The 22611-nt window shown below is 42.0% G+C and overlaps 1 protein-coding gene across 2 annotated transcripts in view; it reads left to right on the plus strand.

The window, feature by feature from the left end:
* GK5 (glycerol kinase 5) overlaps positions 1-22611 on the plus strand; it is a 90352-nt gene that overhangs the window by 6567 nt on the left and 61174 nt on the right. For both annotated transcript variants that reach the window (XM_005303266.5, XM_042853640.2), the window contains exons 2-4: positions 2429-2522; positions 4147-4222; positions 22177-22270. In XM_005303266.5, the coding sequence (XP_005303323.2) occupies positions 2429-2522; positions 4147-4222; positions 22177-22270 (264 nt within the window). The remainder of the gene's footprint in view (positions 1-2428; positions 2523-4146; positions 4223-22176; positions 22271-22611) is intronic.

The raw sequence follows: 22611 nt of genomic DNA on the forward strand, positions 1-22611 counted from the left end.
AGTGTGCCCCTTTTCCCCCATCATTATTATTTCTCTTCTTTCTATCTGGGAGATAAGTCATTCAGTCAGGAGTGGCCGTAGCAAATTTGCTGACCAGGGCAGAAATTGTATTCAGTGACCCCTCAGTTGTCAAGGGGGTGGGAAATAAAATGGTCCAGCGCCTCCTGGAAGTTGGTGCACAGGGCAGTTGCCCTGCTCGCCACCCATTTGGAACCAGCCTGCATTTGGACTGTCAACTTGTTAAACTCTGTGGGAAGATGATCTGAGATGATAGGGGTATTGTTATGCTGGAAGGCATTAATTGGCGTCAACCAGTTCTTTGATATATAGAGGATTACAAAGGTGATTGAAGCTGTTAGAAGGGAGGATCCACACATCCACCATTCCAGTTTTCTGATTTTCCCCAAAATCAACATCTGGATCATTCCCAGAAATGTATTTCACTGGATGCGGTGTTCAGAAGTCATCATGTTACAGACAAACAGAAATGCCATCAAGTTGAGTAGAAGGCCTCGCAAATTTGGTCATTCACCAATTTCTAACCAAAAAAAAAATGTTTTTTTAAAATTTAGAATCTGAATAGATGTATGTTAAACTATATTGTTGTTTAAATAAATGTGTACTGATATACTGTATCCTCCTGGTTAGCAAAAAGAAGTATCAATGTATACCAACAAATGAGAATAAACCTTTCTTTAGGAAAATAACTAAAAAGTAAAACTATCAAACACGATTAAAATAATTGATTTTAATTATGGTTTCCTGCCTCTTGGCTTAAATCAGTCTAAAATATGGCTTATTGTTGTTTGCAGGGGAAAAATAGAAGATCCAAGATAACAAAATCTAAAAGAATATACAAAGCATTTGTTATCTACTTTTCCTAATTTTACATGGTAGTTGTAAAGTAACAACATAATTATGGGTTTCAGAGTAGCAGCTGTGTTAGTCTGTATCCGCAAAAAGAACAGGAGTACTTGTGGCACCTTAGAGACTAACAAATTTATTAGAGCATAAGCTTTCGTGGACTACAGCCCACTTCTTCGGATGCATATAGAGTGAAACATATATTGAGGAGATGTGTATATACACACATACAGAGAGCATGAACAGGTGGGAGTTGTCTTACCAACTCTGAGAGGCCAATTAAGTAAGAGAAAAAAACTTTTGAAGTGATAATCAAGATAGCCCAGTACAGACAGTTTGATAAGAAGTGTGAGAATACTTACAAGGGGAGATAGATTCAATGTTTGTAATGGCTCAGCCATTCCCAGGCCTTATTCAATCCTGAGTTGATTGTATCTAGTTTGCATATCAATTCCAGCTCAGCAGTCTTTCGTTGGAGTCTGTTTTTGAAGTTTTTCTGTTGTAAGATAGCCACCCGCAGGTCTGTCATTGAATGGCCAGACAGGTTAAAGTGTCCTCCCACTGGTTTTTGAGTATTATGATTCCTGATGTCAGATTTGTGTCCATTAATTCTTTTGCGTAGAGACTGTCCGGTTTGGCCAATGTACATGGCAGAGGGGCATTGCTGGCACATGATGGCATATATCACATTGATAGATGTGCAGGTGAATGAGCCCCTGATGGTATGGCTGATGTGATTAGGTCCTATGATGATGTCACTTGAATAGATATGTGGACAGAGTTGGCATCGGGCTTTGTTACAAGGATAGGTTCCTGGGTCAGTGTTTTTGTTCAGTGATGTGTGATTGCTGGTGAGTATTTGCTTTAGGTTTGGGGGGTTGTCTGTAAGCGAGACAGACCTGTATGTGTGTATATATATCTCCTCAATATATGTTCCACTCTATATGCATCCGAAGAAGTGGGCTGTAGTCCACGAAAGCTTATGCTCTAATAAATTTGTTAGTCTCTAAGGTGCCACAAGTACTCCTGTTCTTTTAACATAATTATGATAAAATAAATGAGCAGATGTTTAGAAATAAAACATCCCTTTTAATGTGTGGCTTTAAAAAAATTATTAAACTTGCAACAAATGTAAACTTTTGATTTAAGACTGTACTTAAAGACTACAATTAAAGTCCTTTTTATACCTTCCTCCTCAGTTTTCTGAGCAGAATTTCCTTCCTGCTGGAGTGCAACAAAAGCTAATTCTTTCTGCTTTGAAAACATTAACACAGTTGGGACAGGATTTTCTCCTGACTAGCAAGAAACCTAAATGAGCCTACTTGTTCCACTTCAGTGAGCAGGAAGGCCAGTTAAAGCTTTGGGGATGAAGCCTTCTGTATTATGGGCTTATTAAAGGGAACATTTTAAATGTAAAGGGGTGAGATCCATCTCTAATATTCCTCCAGTGTGCCAGTGGAATTACAGTAGGGATGTATACTGGTCCCTATTGTATATACTGCAGGAGCCTTGACACTCATAGTATTGTTATTGTTCATAGTAATACTATACTTCTTGCAAACAGGTAGAAACACTTCATCCTCATCTTGGCTGGGTTGAACTAGATCCTGAAGTTCTGTGGACTCAGTTCATGGATGTAATAAAAGAGGCAGTACAAGGTAATCATTCATGAAACCAAAGAATAGTAGATGATGTTAACTAAAACCATTTAATCTATGTTATTTTTGTACTTATGCAACATGTCATCTCCAGAAAACATATTAATATTGCTGAATAAGAAACTACAAAATACCTTAAGAACTGTCTAATGACCTAATCCTGTAAATCCTTATGCATCTAAATAACTTAATACATGAAAATTTTCATATTAGCATGTGTTTACAGGATTGGGGCTTATTTATTTATTTTAATGAAGCTTTCAGTAATAACTTACCAGAGAGCAACAAAAATCTCAAATTAGGACTAATTTTGGTTCACTGAAGTCCTTCAGTTTAAATGGGATTTCTTAACGTATCCTTTGGGCGAAATTCAGCCTTTGGACATCTTGTATGCAAGTCCCTTTGAAATCAACCAAAGCTCCCTTCAGGGTATGTGAAGATCAAATTTAGTCCTTAAACATTTGTATAATTTCTGGAACACTAATTTTGAACTTAAAATAAAAAATCTTTGTTATTACGCAAAAGGTGTCATAACAAAATTAGTAAGTCACTAAGCGAATATGAAATTCTACAATTTTTTTTAAATGTAAAGGGACATTGTCAACTTAAAAATCGTATATAGTGAACAAAGACACTTCTTACATTACTAATACCTATATTAAAATCCAGTTTGCATGTTGCTAGTCATGCTTTTTGTTCACTTTCTGTATTTTGATTTTTTTTTCTCAGCATAAATAATGAAAATCAGTGAAGTCAGCTGCATATTCAGGTTATTAAAGTTGCAGTGTTTGGGTTTAAACTCTGAGGAAAAGTTTGTTTAAAACAGCTGTTTTCACTGGAATTTAGAAAGAAATATCTCCACAATTACCTTATTTCTAGAAGATTTTATAAAAGCATTCATTTACAAAATATATTTTTTAGACCACATTTAGTATGTTTGCTTTTAATTCTAGAAATATTCATTTAAAGAGGCCTGGCTTCTTGAGTTTGAATGATTATATGAAGTCCCTTTCAGTAGCTCAGAGATCACAAATTATTTTTTTCTTAGATTTGTGAGCTCCATGGGGCAGGGATACTTTGTCTGTATGAGTGCTTCCACAAACTAATAATATCAAGAAGACCTACATTATCAGGGTGAAGCCTCTCCATTGTCCATGCAACACAAAAGTGATTTTGTTTATTTATAGCACTTTATTGCCTTTCATCTAGCCTATGTTATGCTCCCAAAGGTATCTAGAACATCCCTATTGAAAGTCTCATTACTTCTGCCATGGGGGCACAGTAGTTGTCTTCCCCTCTTGATACTTCCTAAATAGGCCTACAGGGATTGCCTAATAAAAATATAGGCAATGAAAGGGCCAATGTGCAGACGTTGCTTTTGTAAAATCCAGGATTATGTGTCCAACTATTTTGGAACAAATTGGTCTAGCTCTGCTGATCTGTGCTGTGTACTTGGTTATTTCAGCAGTTATGTCACTTGTTTAGCTGTCCAATGAGTAAAAATCAGTATTTATTACATTTGTTGAATAATTTTCTAACTTTCCATAAGGTGTATATTTATGTTGTGTTATAATATTAGCATAAAAGTGCTTTTTCAACTTTTAAAATATATTTTTACTTTTAGCTGCAGGACTACAAATGAATCAAATTGCTGGTCTTGGGATCTCAACACAGAGAGGAACTTTCATTACGTGGAACAAGTATGTACAGTGTGTGCAGGTTAAAATGAATGCACATTGCAAAAGTGTATTGGTTTGCCCTATAAATTTAAGCACTTTAGGTTTTTTTTATTAGTTCTGTAAAGAGCTTACAATCTAACTTTACATGAGCATGGAGAGTGACGATAACCTATAGTAGAAAGGAAGGTGAGGTGAGGGAAGGACAAAAGTTACAGCAATAAAATCATGCAATTACTCAGCTTAGGCATACAGCTTGATGGTTCAGATGTTTGTGTAGTGCATATACTCTGATTCACTTTCTGTAGGCAGTGTTCCTGACTGTTACCCAGTTCTTCCAGAGAGTTAGAGCACAGAGTATGTGAAAGAACTATGGATGCATCTAGTATGTCATGAAGAGCCAAGTGAATAAGGTGTGACCTTCTTTAATTGTGGAGAACAGAACAGGAAAAATCACACTTCAGAAATTGTGTTTGGTGAGGGGGTAACTCCTTAACAAAAACAAAAACACATGGACATACATTTATGCCAGACAAATAACAACAGATGAGACAGAATTGGTAGATGGGCCCAAATGACCACATTTTGGGGCCCCGGGAAGTTCTTCCACCTTCCACGATAGTCCTCTCCTTCTCTGATCTTAATCTGGTCCTTCAGTCCCATTCTTCAGTTTCTACTCCAGTGTTTCTCCAGTTTGAGACCATGTTCTTTTATACAGTTCTGCATTACAGATGACTTAATCTTTATCCAATCGGCTTTTAAGATATCAACCTTTTTGATTTTAGGTAACCCATACATTACTGTTACTAGCTTTGCCCGTTACTTTGGGGTATGCTCATTTATTAGGGTTACTCTTCTGGGATAGGGGGTGTTCTGTACGTCTATCAATGTATTGCTTGTGTCACTTGTGTTCTCATACGGAGCTCTACTTCTCTCTGCTGCAAGTTCCCTCCCAATGGAGCTATCCTGCAGGACCTAGGTTCCCCAGGGCTGGGTTCTTCCAGCCCCAGAATCAGACGCACACACTCACATACACAGAGCGTGTCTGAGAAGACTGGGTTAATCAGCACTCTCAAGCTAACCCCTAATATGTCCCTGGACTCAATAGGCTGGGTTGAGCAGCACTTCCAAGCTGTCACCCTCATATGCCATGGGCAACGCACAGGAATAGAGCATGCCTGAGCAGGCTGGGTCGAGCAGCACTTCCAAGCTGCCACCCTTATATGTCCCAGGTTCAGTAGGTCTCTGTTCCCTCTTTCACGTTACAATTGTTATAGTAGTAACCCACTTGATGAGCAAACCCCACAGGATTTTTGGGCGCTGCAGGGATCTTTTAGCTTAGGTACGAGGAGCGTTGCTGCAGAGTGAATGAGGAAACCAAAAAACCCCATGAAGGCGGGCGGGCTGGGGGAGAGAAGCAACCAGCTTAATCATGAAAGTTATTTATTGCCAGGTAATAAACATAGGGGAGCCAAACAAACAAAACAGTTATAATATTAAATCCAACTTAAATTTGATTATAAAAGTCAGGTTTACAAAACTATAACTGATCACACAAGTCAGGGTCAGAAGGCTATACCTAGAGAGAGAGAATGAGCTGGGTTCTCACCACTCCATGAAGCTTGAATCGATCGGGGGTCCCAGGTAGTGGTGGTAGCTGAGGGTCCGGAGTGCTGGAGACAAGCAGAGCCCCCAGCATGATCAGTCAGGAGAAGATGAAGTCCCAGTGGAACTGATGCAGGTTTTGGATCCAGGCATCAGAAAACTTACTTGAGCATGGGTAGGAGTTTTTGTAGAGAAACAACAGTGGTTCAAGTGAGAACACTAGATTTGTTTATGTGTAAACAAGGAAGTATACCAAAGTTGTTTTGTTCAGACCATGGGAGCTATCATTCCTGACTTTGGGTGGTGTTCCTTGGAGGGAGCTCACAATGTGGTTAGGGAGCTTCACTATTTTGGATACCAATAAAGGATTTATTACTAGAATTGGTCTGATAACTACTGAGCTGGGTGTGTGCCGGTGTGGGTTCATTAACATCTGGAGCAGAGATCCCCCATCTTGCAGTGCTTCCCACACAGTTCTTACACACACATGCTTTACCAACATAGATTAAAACAGACCCCTTTTCCTGGATAACATCGAAGGAATAGTGAGACTTATTCCCAGGTTGTGGGAAGAAGCATTCATCATGTTCCTCCAGTGTTTGGTCTTCACAGATATAGCCCCAAACTTCTTTTCTCCTACACCCCTTTACATTTACTGTGTTTCACACATCTTCTTTCTGCCAGGCCCAAGTGTTAGGATCTCTGGAGTACATTACTGAGTTATAATTAATCTGTAGTCCCAGTGGGACTACTGGGTGGAGTACTCTAATTTCTTTGCCTGCCGCAGTTATTAGGAATAACTGCAAGCTTTGCTGATGGTGATTGTACGAAGCATTAACTAGTCTCCCCCAGGGCCGGAGGACTAACTCTTCCTCCGTTACATGGGGCTGAATCAAGTTGTTTGCCTCCATGGGAATTTGTCCTGCTATGGCTTGCCGAATCATTCCCATGATTATGTTCTGGGTGAGAGCGTGAGCTTGCTCACACGCTGAGACATTATTCTGGAGGGACTGTACACCAGACATTAACTCTTCATCTTTTTCTATGAGTCTTTTTCACCCAAGAAATACCTTGCTTATTAACTGCTGTTCCTCACTTAACTGTTTCAAATATACTGTTAATGGGGTTCCCATCTTTCCTATATTTTTGGTGGCATATGATAGTTCATTATCCAGAACTTCTATGTTTGTGGCATCAACTAAAGAGATTCCTGTTCCTACAGGTGCAATCCAATCACTTAATTCCCTTTTTACTCTATTTACATGGTGAGCCCCATGCCACATTCTTACCCATTCATCCCAACCCTTATGGCTAGTTCCAATCAAGGGAGTGCATACAGGTGTTATGTGAGAGATATTCATGCCTTTTAACTGGATTTGAACTTCCTTCAGAGAAGTCTGAGGTTGAAGAACCAAATGTTTTTGTTGATCCAATTTTAACACATGGGATCCTGAAATTGGGGCTCTTAAATGTGGAGGGGAGTGAGGTTTGTAATCAGAGGGTCAAAATTTAAAGCTGTTTTTTGTTGTTGGCCCAATTCCATTCTGTACAATCCGGGATCATGGAATCCCTCCGAAATGGCAATGTGCCCATAGAATTTAAACCAAATTGTTGGCACGAGCTTGTCACAATGTGGTCCCTTTAATGGAACTACCCGGTCTGGGGGAACCTTGCTGAATCAAGTCATGTCCAGCTAAAGTCCAATTCAGAGGTTCCCAGTTTACGAGGAACCATGTGATATTCTTGCCTGCTGGCGTGATCAGAGATGGCTGCAGTTCATCTCCGGGTAATGGAGGTGTCTGGGTTCCAACGACAACGATGACACGTAGGGGAATGGTTGCTCCCAAGCAGCAAAGGAAACCATGACTATCCTGCACCTTCCACCACCCGGGAGGCTATCATTAGTTGCGTTTGATGGTGTACGTCCCTTTCGAGACCACAACGACTTACAGAAGAATGGAACAGAGTCTGGTGTGCTCTTAGTTTCATAAAAAATCTCGAGTGACTCTCCGGTGGCACTCTGCATGCAATTGGCAACGCTTTCCCAGGGGCAACCCTAGGAGTTGCCGGCAGCGTAGAACTGGTAGCGATGCTGCAGGGCCAGGGGGTTGCTTCCATTGCCATAGAGTCCATGCATGTGGCACAGCAATTTTATTTCCTGGGTTCCAGCTGGCAAGCACCTCCAGAGGTTCAGAGGGATCACAGGTTCAGCATAGAGCTTGGACAGCATCAGACTCCAGACACTTATGAACAGCAGAGGGCTGGTGCAACGGTGGGACGTCATGGCTCATGTTTGGGACCTGCGAGGGGGCAGAGAAGAGAGAACAAACTCCCACACTCCCCCCATATATACTGGGAGAGTCTGGGACCAATATTGCAGGGTGAACATGAAGCAGTAACCTACATGAGGGTGGCCATAATAAGTCGAGGGCTTCTCTGGCCTTTTCCTGCCTCAACATCAGGGTAGGCACTGACAAGCCCACCTTATTTTCCAATGGCCCCAAGCCATTCCTCCTTGCTAACCAACAAGGGTGGCTGGCAGGATGGAGAAGACAGTTATGCTATTCCTTATGGGTTAGGTGGTTTATCCTTCCACTCTTCGAGCTGTGAGGAATGAAACCATTTCCGCCAGGGTTTCCCATTTTTTCCAATCAGGATTTCTACCTGATAAACACTGGGGCTGGCTCGATTCACAATAAAGCAGGGGCCATCCCAGGTGTGTGTTAAAGAGTGCTCCTTTGCTGAAAACTTTCTGTACGTTACTGGTTGGCCTAATTGTTACCTGCACAAAAATTCTCTGTTACTTACACACTCTAGGGGCACCCACCTTTACCCAGTTCCTAGGGCTCAAGGCATAACCCTCTTAATTTAGGCACCTCCACCCTTTCCCAGTTCATAGGGCTCCAGGCGAAAGGCATCTAACTTTACTCCTCTGTGGGCTCTGGGCTCTACTCCTCCGTGGGCTCTGAGCAAACACCCTTTCTCTGTGGACTCAGGGCTTAATCTTTTGCGGGTTAGTTTGACATCTGTAGTATGCAAGGTCTTGGAAAAAAATTTGAAGGAGAAAGTAGTTAAGGACATTGAGGTCAATGGTAATTGGGACAAAATAAAACATGGTTTTATAAAAGGTAGATCATGCCAAACCAACCTGATCTCCTTCTTTGAGAAGGTAACATTTTTTTAGACAAAGGAAATGCAGTGGATCTAATTTACCTCGATTTCAGTAAGGCATTTGATACGGTTCCACATGGGGAATTATTAGCTAAATTGGAAAAGATGGGGATCAATATGAAAATTGAAAGGTGGATAAGGAACTGGTTAAAGGGGAGACTACAACGGTGAACTGTCAGGCTGAAAGGAGGTTACTAGTGGACTTCCTCAGGGATCGGTTTTGGGACCAATCTTATTTAATCTTTTTATTACTGACCTTGGCACAAAAAGTGGGAATGTGCTAATAAAGTTTGCGGATGACACAAAGCTGGGAGATATTGCCAATACAGAGAGGGACCGGGATACCCTACAGGAAGATCTGGATGACCTTGTAAACTGGAGTAATGGTAATAGGATGAAATATAATAGTGAAAAGTGCAAGGTCATGCATTTAGGGATTAATAACAAGAATTTTTGTTATAAACTGGGAACGCATCACTTGGAAGTAACAGAGGAGGAGAAGGACCTGGGAGTATTGGTTGATCACCGGATGACTATGAGCCGCCAATGTATTATGGCTGTGAAAAAAGCTAATGCGGTCTTGGGATGCATCAGGCGAGGTATTTTCAGTAGAGATAAGGAGGTGTTAGTACCGTTATACAAGGCACTGGTGAGACCTCATCTGGAATTTTGTGTGCAGTTCTGGTCTCCCGTGTTTAAGAAGGATGAATTCAAACTGGAACAGATACAGAGAAGGGCTACTAGGATGATCCGAGGAATGGAAAACCTGTCTTGTGAAAGGAGACTCAAAGAGCTTGGCTTGTTTAGCCTAACCAAAAGAAGGCTGAGGGAAGATATGATTGCTATCTATAAATATATCAGAGGGATAAATACGAGGGAGGAAGAGGAATTATTTAAGCTCAGTACCAATGTGGACACAAGAACAAATGGATATAAACTGGCCATCAGGAAGTTTAGACTTGAAATTAGACGAAGGTTTCTAACCATCAGAGGAGTGAAGTTCTGGAATAGCCTTCCAAGGAGAGCAGTGGAGGCAAAAGACATATCTGGCTTCACGACTAAGCTTGATAAATTTATGGAAGGAATGGTATGATGGGATAGCCTAATTTTGGCAATTAATTGATTTTTGACTATTAGCAGTAGATATGCCCAATGGCCTGTGATGGGACATTAGATAGGGTGGGATCTGAGTTACTACAGAGAATTCTTTCTTGGGTGTCTGGTTGGTGAGTCTTGCCCACATGCTCAGGGTTTAGCTGATCGCCATATTTGGGGTCAGGAAGGAATTTTCCTCCAGGGCAGATTGGCAGAGGCCCTGGGGGACCGTTTTTTCACCTTCCTCTGCAGCATGGGGCACGGGTCACTTGCTGGAGGATTCTCTGCACCTTTAAGTTTTTAACCCACAAGTTGAGGACTTCAATAGCTCAGACATAGGTCAGGGGTTTGTTACAGGAGTGGGTGGGTGAGATTCTGTGGCCTGCGTTGTGCAGGAGGTCAGACTAGAATATCATAATGGTCCCTTCTGACCTTAAGGTCTATGAGTTCTCTGTGGTTCTTGCCTTGGAATCTCTGTTCTCCATTCTGTATGCTAATGGAGATGCCTCCTTGTCCCATCTTCGATGCAAATGAGGCTAGGGGAGTTTCCTTAATCCTATCATCCTTATCCCTGGGGTTTACGTGTGTCTCTCCCTGCCTTTTCATTGCTTTTTGTGAGTCTTTCTTTTGATCGGTTTTAGTTCAAGCAGAAGCTGGCGGGAGAGGAGGGAGATCGTTCGTGAGTCAGACAGGCTGGGTACTGCGCCCTGGTTCTCCAAGAACACAGAGCTGCTAGGTAACAGTTATGTATGCACAAGCTTCAGTTACCCAACTTCTGTATTTTCCAGCTGGTTTTGCAATTTCTGGGTGTGACATACCCACGGTACAATCCTGACTCATGTGTAGGTGTGTCACCCCTGCCCTCTAACCTGGGATGCCCTTTGCAATGCTTTGTTGCTGTAGCCTCCCATTTGGATTGCTCACAAACAGCCTCCAGCATACAAGACACTCTTAGCTATGTTTGTGTGTGTGCTGCAGCCAGCTAGCCACACCTTGGCTCTTATTAGCCTTAATTATATTGCAGGGTGATTCCAAAACAACCTTGGTCCTAGATTTCCCCCCAGAAATGTTTGTCCTGTACTGCCCTGCCTTCTCCTGGACAATACAAATGTATATAAAGTCAGTTAATGCTTTAATAGAAATAATATGCACATAACTTTCCACCACAAATGGAGTTTCCCAGACACTTCAATTTAAACATACTGGATTAGATAAAACAATAAAATAAGTTTTTATTAATTACAAAGAGAGAGATTTTAAGTGAGGCATAAAAGTCAGAAATGGTTACAAGAAAAAAAGAAATGCAGTTGGTCCCTAACTTAACAAACTGTTAAATTGAATTTTTTTTTCACCATATACTCTCAGCAGTCTTATTGACCGCATTTCTTAGGTCAGGACTCCTTCTCCAGTTCAATTGCTGCTTCCTTTTGTCCCTTCTGGTGCAGTGAATCGACGGACAGAGAGAGAGAAAAGAGGAGTGCCTTGGGTCTTTGTCTCCCTTTTTATAGGGTCAGTCCCTGCCTTGGAAACCATTTCTAGCTGAGATTCAGGAGACCGAGTCTGTAGGAAAGAATGTTTCCTGCTGCTTTCCGTCACCTATTGGAGCTTCTTTTGTTTCCCTTCCTGCTTGATAATTCTGCTTACTGTTTAAATGCAAATTAAGCAGAGCACACATTCCTTTGTTTGAGACAGATCTGTTAGCCAACTTCTGCTGTAGTTTGGAATGTGTATTATTAACATTATATAGGGAAATATAACTTCATATACAATGTTGTCACACACATTTTATCAGGACAATATTGACCAAAAATTGAGTTTTCAGATGATGCCTCACAAGGCATACTTTGTACAAAGATGATTACAACGATGTGTAGGGTGTGGACACAGCAGTACATTCTGTCACAGTGGTTCATGTAGTTTTGTGTCTTCCCCAGAAAGGGAGGGTTTATTTATCATTACACATTTGTGTCTCTTATTTACATCTTCCAGCATGTTACCTTTGTTCTGTCAGTAATAACATTTTAAGGAAATGAGCAATTCTATGTAAAAGAAGAATTGGCAAAACCACACTTATTCCAGCAAAACCTTAGCCTAAGTATTACCTCATCTGTACTCATTCACTATACATAATTACAAATCATTAAAAATATTGTTATCAAAGGTCTCAATATTACCATTAACAATTCTTTTTATACTTCAATGTTATAAGTCAGTATATGTTGTTTTGTGCTACTCTTAATCTTTTAGAAAGGGGGAGAGATATTACCTACTTGTAAAATGCTTGGTGTCAAATGATTGCTTGAATCACAGATTGAGAGAAGGGATTACACAATGGCCATAGTGGGTCAGACCAATGGTCCATCTAGCTCAGTGTCCTGTTTTCTGACAGTGGCCAGTGGCTGATGCTTCAGAGAGAATGAACAGAATGGGACAATTATCAAATGATCCATTTTCTGTTGTCCAGTCCCAGAGCATGGGGTTGCATCCCTGACAATCTTGGCTAATATCCATTGATGGACATGCCTTTCATGAACTTATGTAAATCTTTTTTTAACCCAGTTACTCTTTTGGCCTTCACAGAATTCCCTGGCAATAGGTTCCACAGGGTGACTGTGCACTGTCTGAAGAAGTACTTCCTTATGTTTGTTTAAAACCTGCTGCCTATTAATTTAATCAGGTGACCCCTAATTCATGTGTTATATTAAGGGGCAAATAACATTTCCTTATTCACATTCGCCACACAATTCAGGATTTTATAGACCGCTTTCATATCCCGCCTTGTCCTTTCTTTTCTAAGCTAAACAGTCCCAGTCCTTGTAATCCCTTTTCATATGGAAGCTGTTCCATGTCCCTGATCATTTTTGTTTCCCTTCTTTATATCATTTCCATTCTAATACTGTATATCTTTTTTGAGATGGGGTGACCAGACCAGCACACCGTATTCATATACTGCGTGGGCATATCATGGATTTACATAGTGGCATTATGCTATTTTCTATCTTATTATCTACTCCTTTCATGATGGTTCCTAACATTCTGTTAGCTTTTTTAACTGCCATTGCACATTGAACAGATGTTTTCAGAAAACTATTCATGATTCAGTTCCTATACCTCTTTGGCTAAAATATCTGTTTGCCTATAACAGAATAAAAAATACTCTTGGCCTTCGGAATTACAGTAATCATCACAGCATTGCTTTAAGCTCTTCTTTGAGTAGATGCAGCCATGTATTCCACTTAGGTGTGTATGCACCAGCCACCAGAGCTGAAGAATTTTGCCTAGCAGTACAGTAGAACCTCAAAGATACAAACACCAGAGTTATAGACCAACTGGTCAACCGGACACCATGTGTAACTGGAAGTAAGCAATCAGGCAGCAGCAGAGACCAAAAAAAAAAAAAAAGCAAGTACTGTACTATGCCTATATTGCATCGTAAAGGTAGGCACATCTGGGCCCCATGTCCCTACCTCCATGTGTGGGGCAGCCACTTACAGCTAGGAGATAAAGACACTGAGCTTCGCAGGCACAGCTATGAGCCCCCGCTGCCAGCCTAAGGCAGCATGAGCAAACAGAGCAGGAGCAGTGCTGGGGTCTGCTCACTGCTTTCCTCTAAGCTGCATGTGCTGTTTTCACTCCCTTCCCTCTCTTTGGCCGGGAATGGGACAAGGTTGCAAGCTCAGTCTGAGTCTGGGAAAGAAGCTGCTGCAGCCCAAGCTGCTGATGCTGCAAGGAAGCTGCTGGCACTGGGGTCGGAGCTGCTGCTCTTGCAGCCAAAGCCTGGCCTGGAGCGTGAGCTGCCTGAGCTGCTGGTGGCACGCTTCGCTCTGAAGGAGCAGCTCAGTTTTAAAGGGCCACAGCCTGCACTGCGCACTCGCTGATGCCAAGGTGCTCCAGGGTGTCTCACTCATCATCCTTCCAGCCAGGGGCTAGAACCAGCTGCCTGTCCCCTCCCCCACTTGTGGGACAGCCTCTTACAGGTAGGAGGTGAAGACGAACATTTCAGAGTTATGAACAACCTCCATTCCCTAGGTGCCTGTAACTCTGAGGGTCTACTTTATCTGTAAAGGGGCGGCACTTGCACCTCATGGCCATAGCCCCTCCCCTGGTTATATGAGGTGGTGCTGGCCCAACTCCCCTAAATTTCTTCTTTCCACCTGTGGCTGGTGTCTGAGCTCTTTGTGGTTCTTAACCTCACAATTCCTCTATCCCTTTTAGTGACTTATCCTAGTTGTATACAGTTAGTACCATAGTGCTACTGTTTCTCAGATTTAGTCAAGTTTTTCCCTGGTGATGTGTCACAACCCAGTGTTCCCCTCCCTTGGGGGGTCCCTTGGGGAGGCAGATCAGCATTGTATGTTGCTAACGCTGTTGCAAGCATTGCAAGGCATTTTGGGAAGGGTTAAAGGGTTAAAGGTGTGAGTGTGGAGTGGAAGATTCCTTTGCAGGTTGCGAGAGGCCGAAGGGGGAGGAAAGGAGAAGAGAACGGGTTAACTCAACTCCTCAGTTCTCAGCTCAGTCCGAAGCTAAGATGTGGGCTCCAGTCTAAGGTTGTGGCGCTCGAAGGTGGTGGTGAAGGCCAGCGAGGGGAAAAACAACCGTCTCACATCCCTGAAGCCAGTGTGTTTTGGGAATGCTGAGGAGGCCACAGAAAGCTGGTTTGGACTGGTACAAAGAGCATGGGGGACACAGGTCCCTGAATGAAATGCCCCCAAAAGACCCCAGGACTTAAAACCCTCCTGAGAGCCAAAGCAAATCGGAGGTCAACAGTGGATCCCGGGCAACCTGTGCACAGGACAGAACTCCCGTCCACCTCTTCCCCCCTTCTTCGTACGTTACACCCAGGCTTGGCCAGCCCCGGGTAGTGCGTGTGTGAGCATGAAAGTGGGTTAGGGCTTGGGGCACTAACACTTTCTTCCTTCTCCTGAGTGACATGGGGAACCCCCAGCACTCTCCGCTGTTATTTTATTATTTTATTATTTTATTAATAAAGCTTTAAAATTTAGTCACTTGGTGTGCTCCTCCATCTCCTCCACTAACGATCCTGCGGCCTCAACCTTATCACCTGATGCCTCAGGCAGATTGGGAACATAAATCTGTCACAGATGTCCTTACAAGGATTCAAACGTTGCCTGTTGTGTGGGGGAGTGATCCTAAATAATGACCCCTACATGAGGTGCTTGCTTTGCTCAGGCGAACCCCACATCAAGGAGCAGTGTTTGATTTGCAAATCATTCACAAAATGGACTTCAGTGGCAAGAGATCTTTGCCTAAAACAGCACCTTCTCAAACAGGCCATGCGGCCTGCTTCAGCACTGAGGCCCACGTCAGATCTGAGGTCGCTTTTGGGTTCACAGAGTGCTTCTGTTTTGCGCTCTGGAGCTGACGTTTCTCTGAAGAGATGAAGTCCCAAGCTCTCCCTTGGTCCAGGATTTTGCCAGAGCTATGACATTTACTGCCCCACTGTCTGGACAGGCTGCTGAAACCTTGGATCCATCAGCACCGCATCCTGACATTCCTATGCTGCAGACTGTTGAAGTGAGGCTGGTGGTGAGCTTAGCACCAGGGACCTTCTCAGCACCAGGAAGCACCTACTGCAAAGGGATTGGAGAAACACTACTTTGTAGTGGTTCAGGGATTTGAGGGTTTTTACTCCCACATGGCCCCTAATTCCCTGGTTGTAACTGCAGTTAATGACAGGGCTCAGCAGGGTAGGTTTAAGTCCACTGTTAAGGACAGGGACTTCAACAAGATGGATTTAAAGGGTAGACAAATCTGTACCTCCTCTTGACTACAAATGCAGATTGCCAACCAGTGGGCATGCTGTCCAAGCATGACTTAGTAAATTTGTCAGCCATGTCTAAATTTGCCAGCTGCCTGAAACCTCCAGGGAGGAATTTTGGGAGTTTTACAGAGGGCTGCTTGTTTGCTAAGATGTCACTACAGTCCCTGCTAGACGTCACAGATGCCTTGGCAGTGACCAAGGGAAGGTGTCCTAGCGGGAAAGTTCAGGCATTACTCCCAATGTACAGCAGGCAATAGAGGATTTTTCCTTCAATGGACAGCTGCTTTTTTTTTGGACAAAACTGACATAACTCTGTGCTCCTTCAAAGATTTTAGGGCAACCCTGCCGTCCTTGGGGGGGTCTATACACATCTGAGGTGCCATTACGGCGGACAACAGTAACACATAACAATGTCCCTTTGGACAGTATCTTCCCTTGAGACAGTAGGAAAATCATATAAAGGAGCATAGATCCCAGAGGTGGAGGCATTCAGGTCCTGGGTTTGGCCAGTCCACACACCCTCCCCGGCACCCTCCTTTGGCACCCTCCAAGTGCTCATTTTGACTTGTTGGTCCAGAGCAGATGTGCAGTCATGACTTCTATTACCTCGTCCCCTCCCCCAGTTCAGGGAGGGGATAGCTTGTTTTCTCAATGTTTGGGACTCTGTTACTACTGACAGCTGGGTCCAAAGCACTGTCGGATCGGGCTATACTGTCCATTTCCTCTTCACACCTCCTCCCCACTCCCCTCACCATTCTTCAGGGGCCTCTCTCACGAGATACTGTTCCTCTTCTGGCTTTGGAAGCTGTGGAGGAGATTCCTTTGGAGTACTGGGGTCAAGGTTTTTATTTCCGATAGTTTTTGGTTACCAGATACAAAGGAGAGGTAAGATCTATTCTCAACCTCCACAGTCTCAACAAATATATCAGACACACGAGGGTCCGAATGGTTACCCTATCATCTGTCATCCCCACGTTGACTCAGAATGACAGTTTTTCTGCACTGGACCTTCAGGATGCTTATTTCCATGTGGCAATTCTCTCAATCCACAGACAACTTCTCATCATGGCAAACCATCATTTTCAGTACATGGTCCTTCCTTTTGTCTGGCTTCTGCCCCCTGGGTTTTTACCAAATGTATGGTCATGGTGATGATGTATCTCAGGAAGAAGGGAATCCATATGTTCCCATATCTGGATGATGGCTACTGAGTGGCAGGTCCAGAGAAGAAGTCATGTCTCTCATATGCATTACACTGTCTTACTTGACTATCTAGGTCAAGTAAGGACCATTTGTGGTATTTTGTAACATTACAAAAATTAATCAGGTATCATGTTCGGAGCATTAATTGATAACACAGTACTATCAATCAAGAGTCACAATTTAATTTGTGAGGGCTGCATGTTTGGCATGCCTGTGTTCAAAGTATAATTTAAAAGAGAAAAAACATTTTCTTAATTATATATCTACATAATTGCTCTAGGTTTATCATATTTAGTATCCTTGTGTTCGTTCCTTTTGAGTGATACCCACTCAACCCTTTTCTGACAGGATTATTTATTATCAAAATTTCCATCAACCAGAGGACCTGGAGCTGAGAACTGGGGAGGAGGGGCAGTGAATCCCCCTGCCATGCCCGAAAGGGTGACAACATTGAAACGATGATTCTGTAGATTTTTATGAATCAAATGACACTTTTTATCACTAACTTGCCGCTAGAATGAGATTTTTATTACATTATGCGCCCAAACTTATATGTGTTAAAGCCTCCTATTTTCCTTTGTTACATTGCTCACATCAGGGAAATGGAAAAAATAATTAAATTTATTTCCTGTTTTTGTTTTCCTGATGATAAAACACCTCACTTTCTCCAGGCTGAAGGCCAGATATTGGAGGTTTGCTATAACGTGGGTGCAATTAAAGTGGATAAAAACTAATTTTTAAATTAAAAAAATCATGACGTTTTTATTTAGATGGTGCTAGTTTTTTACTCTCTTCCCATAGTCTTAAGTTGCTGAACTGGATGTTTAGTATTGTTTCTTTAATTAGTTTCCTAATTGTTAGTAGAATTTCAGATTTTACATACAAACTTTTTGTACTAGGACGTTTAACTTAAAATGCTCATCTGTGTTGAAAAAGACAAATCCAGAGCCTCATTAACATCCTTACTGTGAGAACAACACAAACTGAAACACAAAGTTGATCAGCAAATAGCTCATACTGTATATACAACCAAAACCACCTTCTGATATATTGAACTTCCACAAGTTAAAAAGTGGAAATACTTTGACCAGACTGTTCTCCACCAGTTTGAAGCCAATAAGACATATGCTCCTAAGTCACTTAGGTGCTTTTGAAAAAATCATCTGTAGCTGTCTAAATGTAGGCCTATGAGCCTAACTTCAGGCTCCTGTTTTTGAAAATTGTTACCTGTGTATTAAAAAGTTCACAATAACAGTGTGTGACAGGGTCTCTGGGGTGAGCCTGGACTGGGGGACTGCTGAGCTCTCCAAACCCACCAACTTGGGTTGCCTCTCACACTGTGATACTGATGTGAAGCTACAAACCTCTGGCAGGTACTGCACTTACACAGCCATCCACAGTCAGGGACACACCCAACTGAGTTACATGAATGATCTCCTAGCCTCATGAACCATCAGTAGAGAGGCTCCAGCAAATTCCCTCCGGTTCCACAGTCTTGCAGCCCAGATCTGTACCATTTTGTATTGGTCAGCAGCCTGACCAGTGTAAGTTCAGTACTTAGTTCACCACTTCTTCATAGGAAAGTGGAAATGCACTAGCCTTTGTAACCTGAGTAGATTTCCCAAGCACTTTAGTTTATTAACTACAGAAAAATAGACTGTAAGTGATAAGTGGTAGGCATAAAGGTCAGAGAGAGTTCTTTTAAGAAAATAAAAAGTAAATACAGGTTCTAAATCCTAAACTTTTAGTCTAGGAAAGAGTTGAATTGAACAGCTTTTCTCACCCTGACAGATGTTACAAGCAGGTTTACAGTTCCTCAATACACAGACTGACCACCCTTCCAGCCTGGGACCAAACTCCTTCAGTAGAAAGTCTTTTGTCCTCCAGACATTCTTCCAGGTGTACAGTTGGGCAGGGAGAGAGGCCAAGGGATGATGTCATCGTTTCTCTTTTAATACATTCTCCTAACTGCTTAAAAGATCCCTGCTGTGATGTGGGGTTCTGGCATCCCCTATTGGTCAGGCAGTCTCCATTGTCTACATGCTCTCTCTGAGAAGTCTCTGGGATGGCCGTTGGGAAAGTGGATTCCCTTTTAATCGGCCATCAGATTATGGCTTTATCAAACTAATTTTAAACTTTTTGCTTTTGCAACTTTAGATTATTTTTTTAACTAGCTAAATTACGAATGCTGATTTTTTCTTTCTTTTTTTTTTTTAAGCATCGACTGGTAGGGTCTTTTATTTGCAGTTTACAAGACTGCTATAAGTCTATAAGGTTTTTTTTATAAAAAAAAACCAGAATACTGAGAATTAATGTCCTGATTCTTGCAAACATTTAAACAGTACAAAGAACAGGAGTACTTGTGGCACCTTAGAGACTAACAAATTTATTTGAGCATAAGCTTTCGTGGGCTACAGCCCACTTCATCGGATGCATAGAATGGAACACCCAGAAAGAAGGTATTTATACATATTTATACATTCTCTGTATGTATAAATACCTTCTTTCTGGGTGTTCCATTCTATGCATCCGATGAAGTGGGCTGTAGCCCACGAAAGCTTATGCTCAAATAAATTTGTTAGTCTCTAAGGTGCCACAAGTACTCCTGTTCTTTTTGCGGATACAGACTAACACGGCTGCTACTCTGAAACCTGTCATTTAAACAGTATGTAATTTTACTCACCTGAATAGTTCTACAATAAAAGCTGTGTTATCTGGCCCTGTACCGACCCGGAAAGCTCTATAAACTGGCATTTCTAATCTTCATAGAAAGTCCGGTTTATAGTCCGTTTAGCGTGGGGCCGGCAGGTTCCCTACCTGGCTCCATGTGGCTCCCTGGAAGTGGTGACATATCCCTGCTGCTGCTAGGCGGAGGAATGTCCACGAGGGGTTCGGAGTTCAGGAGGAGGTGCGGGTCTGGGGGTTGGGGCGCAGGAAGGGGTGTTGGTCTGGGAGGGAGTTTGGGTGCAAGAGGGGGGTTGGGGCAGGGGGTTAGGGTGTAGGAGGGATTTCACGGTGCTGGATCCAGGGGCACTCACCTCGGGCGACCTGTCCCTGCTGTTCTGGAAGTGGCGGCCTGTCCCTGCTGTTTCTAGGCGGAGGCATGGCTAGGCAGCTCTGATTTTAATCAATGAATTAAAAAAAATCAGATGATTTAAATTGACTTGATTTAAAGTGCTCTGTGCTGGGTACAACTTCATTGATGATTTGAATTTTGACCAAAGAATTTGAGCCACATACATACTCTTATTTTGCTTTCTGGAATCCTGTATTTCATAGCAGTATTGTCTCATTGTTTCTTGTACTCCCCCATCTGTCCATCTATATTTGTTGTCTCGTCTCATACCTAGGTCTAGTCTACACTAGGAAATTAGGTTGGTGTAACTATGTCACTTGGGTCTGAAAAATCCACACTCCTGTATAACTACATCACTCAGCTCTAACCCCATTGACCTAGCTACTGCCTCTTGGGGAGGTGGATTACCTATGCCGGCAGGCAAACCCCACCCATTGGTGTAGATAACATCTTCACTGAAGCTCTACAGTGGTGCAGCTGCTGCAGCATTTTAAGTGTAGACAAGCTCTTGGATTGTAAACTCTTTGGGGAAAGGACTGTCTCTTTTTTATTATTATTATTATTATTATTCTGTGTTTGCACAGCACTTAGCAATGAGATTCTGGTCCTGGTGCTTCTAGGCACTATGATAATACAGATAATAAGTTGAACCTGATTTTTATAATCTGACTTCACTTTTGGAAGAAGGTGTAAATTCAATAGAGTCTTGTATTTTCTTAAATCTGTGAGGGAGAAGTTCTAAATGTTACGTAATCAGCTTATTTTGTTCATTATTATGGGGCATCATCATGATCAGATGCTGTGGATTTTTATTTTAAGCTAGAGCAGTTTGTTACTCATCTATTTTTATTGTGTCTGGTCTGTCCTTTTCTTCACTCTTTGTTCCATTTTCTCACTTTTTGCACCCATGGTACTCAGAGTTGACCTGCATTTGACAGATTTGTACATGTCAAATCTCCAACATGGCTTTCAAGTACAGCTAGCGTATATGGTGGGCAGGGGGAGAAACAATGGAAATCATAGAATCATCAAAATGGAGGGCTGGAAGGGGCCTCAAAGTCATCAAGCTCAGCCTCCTGTGCTGAGGCAGGACCAAGTAAACCTAGACCGTCCCTGCCAAGTGTTTGCCCAACCTGTTCTGAAAAACCTCCAATGATGGGGATTCCACTACCTCCCTTGGAAGCCTATTCCAGAGCTTAACTGTCCTTATAGTTGGGAAGTTTTTCCTAATATCTAATCTAAATCGCCCTTCTTTCAGGTTAAGCCCATTACTACTTGTCCTACCTTCAGGGATGTCCCCTTTATGATAGCCCTTCACATATTTGAAAACTGTTGTCAGGTCCCCCCTCAGTCGTTTTGTCTCAAGACTAAACATGTCCAGGTTTTTTAATCTTTCCTCATAGGTCATGTTTTCTAAAACTTTTATCATTTTTGTTGCTGTCCTCTGGAATTTCTCCAGTTTGTCCACATCTTTCCTAAAGTATGGCTCTCAGAACTGGACACAGTACTCCAACTGCGGGCTCATCAGTGCTGAGTAGAACGGGACAGTTATCTCCCATGTCTTACATATGCCACTCCTGTTAATACACTCCAGAATGATATTAGCCTTCTTCACTGCTACATCACAGTTGACTCTCGTTCGGTTCAATATTCAAATCCCCAGACTCTCCAGCTCCTGCCTCAGAGCAGTCAGCATAAGCCACATCCTGCTCTATTTGTACAGATAGAATTTATAGCAATTCAAAACAGTTTTATGGCTGCCTAACTTTTGATTTGTTCTTGATTATGCTTTACAAAAGTGTGGTGGTGGTGGTGTTTTCTTTTTCCAGAGCTACAGTTCTGGCTAAGAACTTCACTCATCACCATGGTGTCTAAGTGCCTGTTAATTTCTCAAATCCACCAGAAATTTATGCAGTTGTTTTAGGAATTATTGCTAACAAACATTCTCTTTCTTCAAACACTTTAATATAATTTTGTTTTTCAGCAATATATTTGCTTTAACTTCAAATTGAAAGGTTCAAATCCTATTTTCTTACTGATTTTCAGGAAGACAGGAAAACCATTTCATAATTTCATAAGCTGGCAAGACCTAAGAGCTGCTGAACTCGTAAATTCCTGGAACAGGTGTCTCATATTGAAGGTAAGGCTACTCATTGAGTATGCTGCTTAGATACTGCTTTTGTTTTCATTTACCCAAATTAGGTGTGATAAATATTGCAAGTGCCCCAATACATAATTTCAGTAAATGACATTACATGTAGTTTACAATTTTAAACAAAAAATAATGTTAGCATACAAAATGACAGGACACAAAAGCAAAGAAATTAAACACTGACACTCTGTATCTACCTATAAATCTAGTAAATGTATAACTTTGAATCTCCTTGTTTTATTAATATGTCACATGTTAACATTGCTAGCAAATGATTATTTTGGCTCTGAATTTAATTTTGTTGGTATGGTTTTTGAGATTTTTGTACT

This window comes from Chrysemys picta, chromosome 9 (assembly GCF_011386835.1).
Source record: "Chrysemys picta bellii isolate R12L10 chromosome 9, ASM1138683v2, whole genome shotgun sequence".
Classification (NCBI taxonomy): Eukaryota; Metazoa; Chordata; order Testudines; family Emydidae; genus Chrysemys; species Chrysemys picta.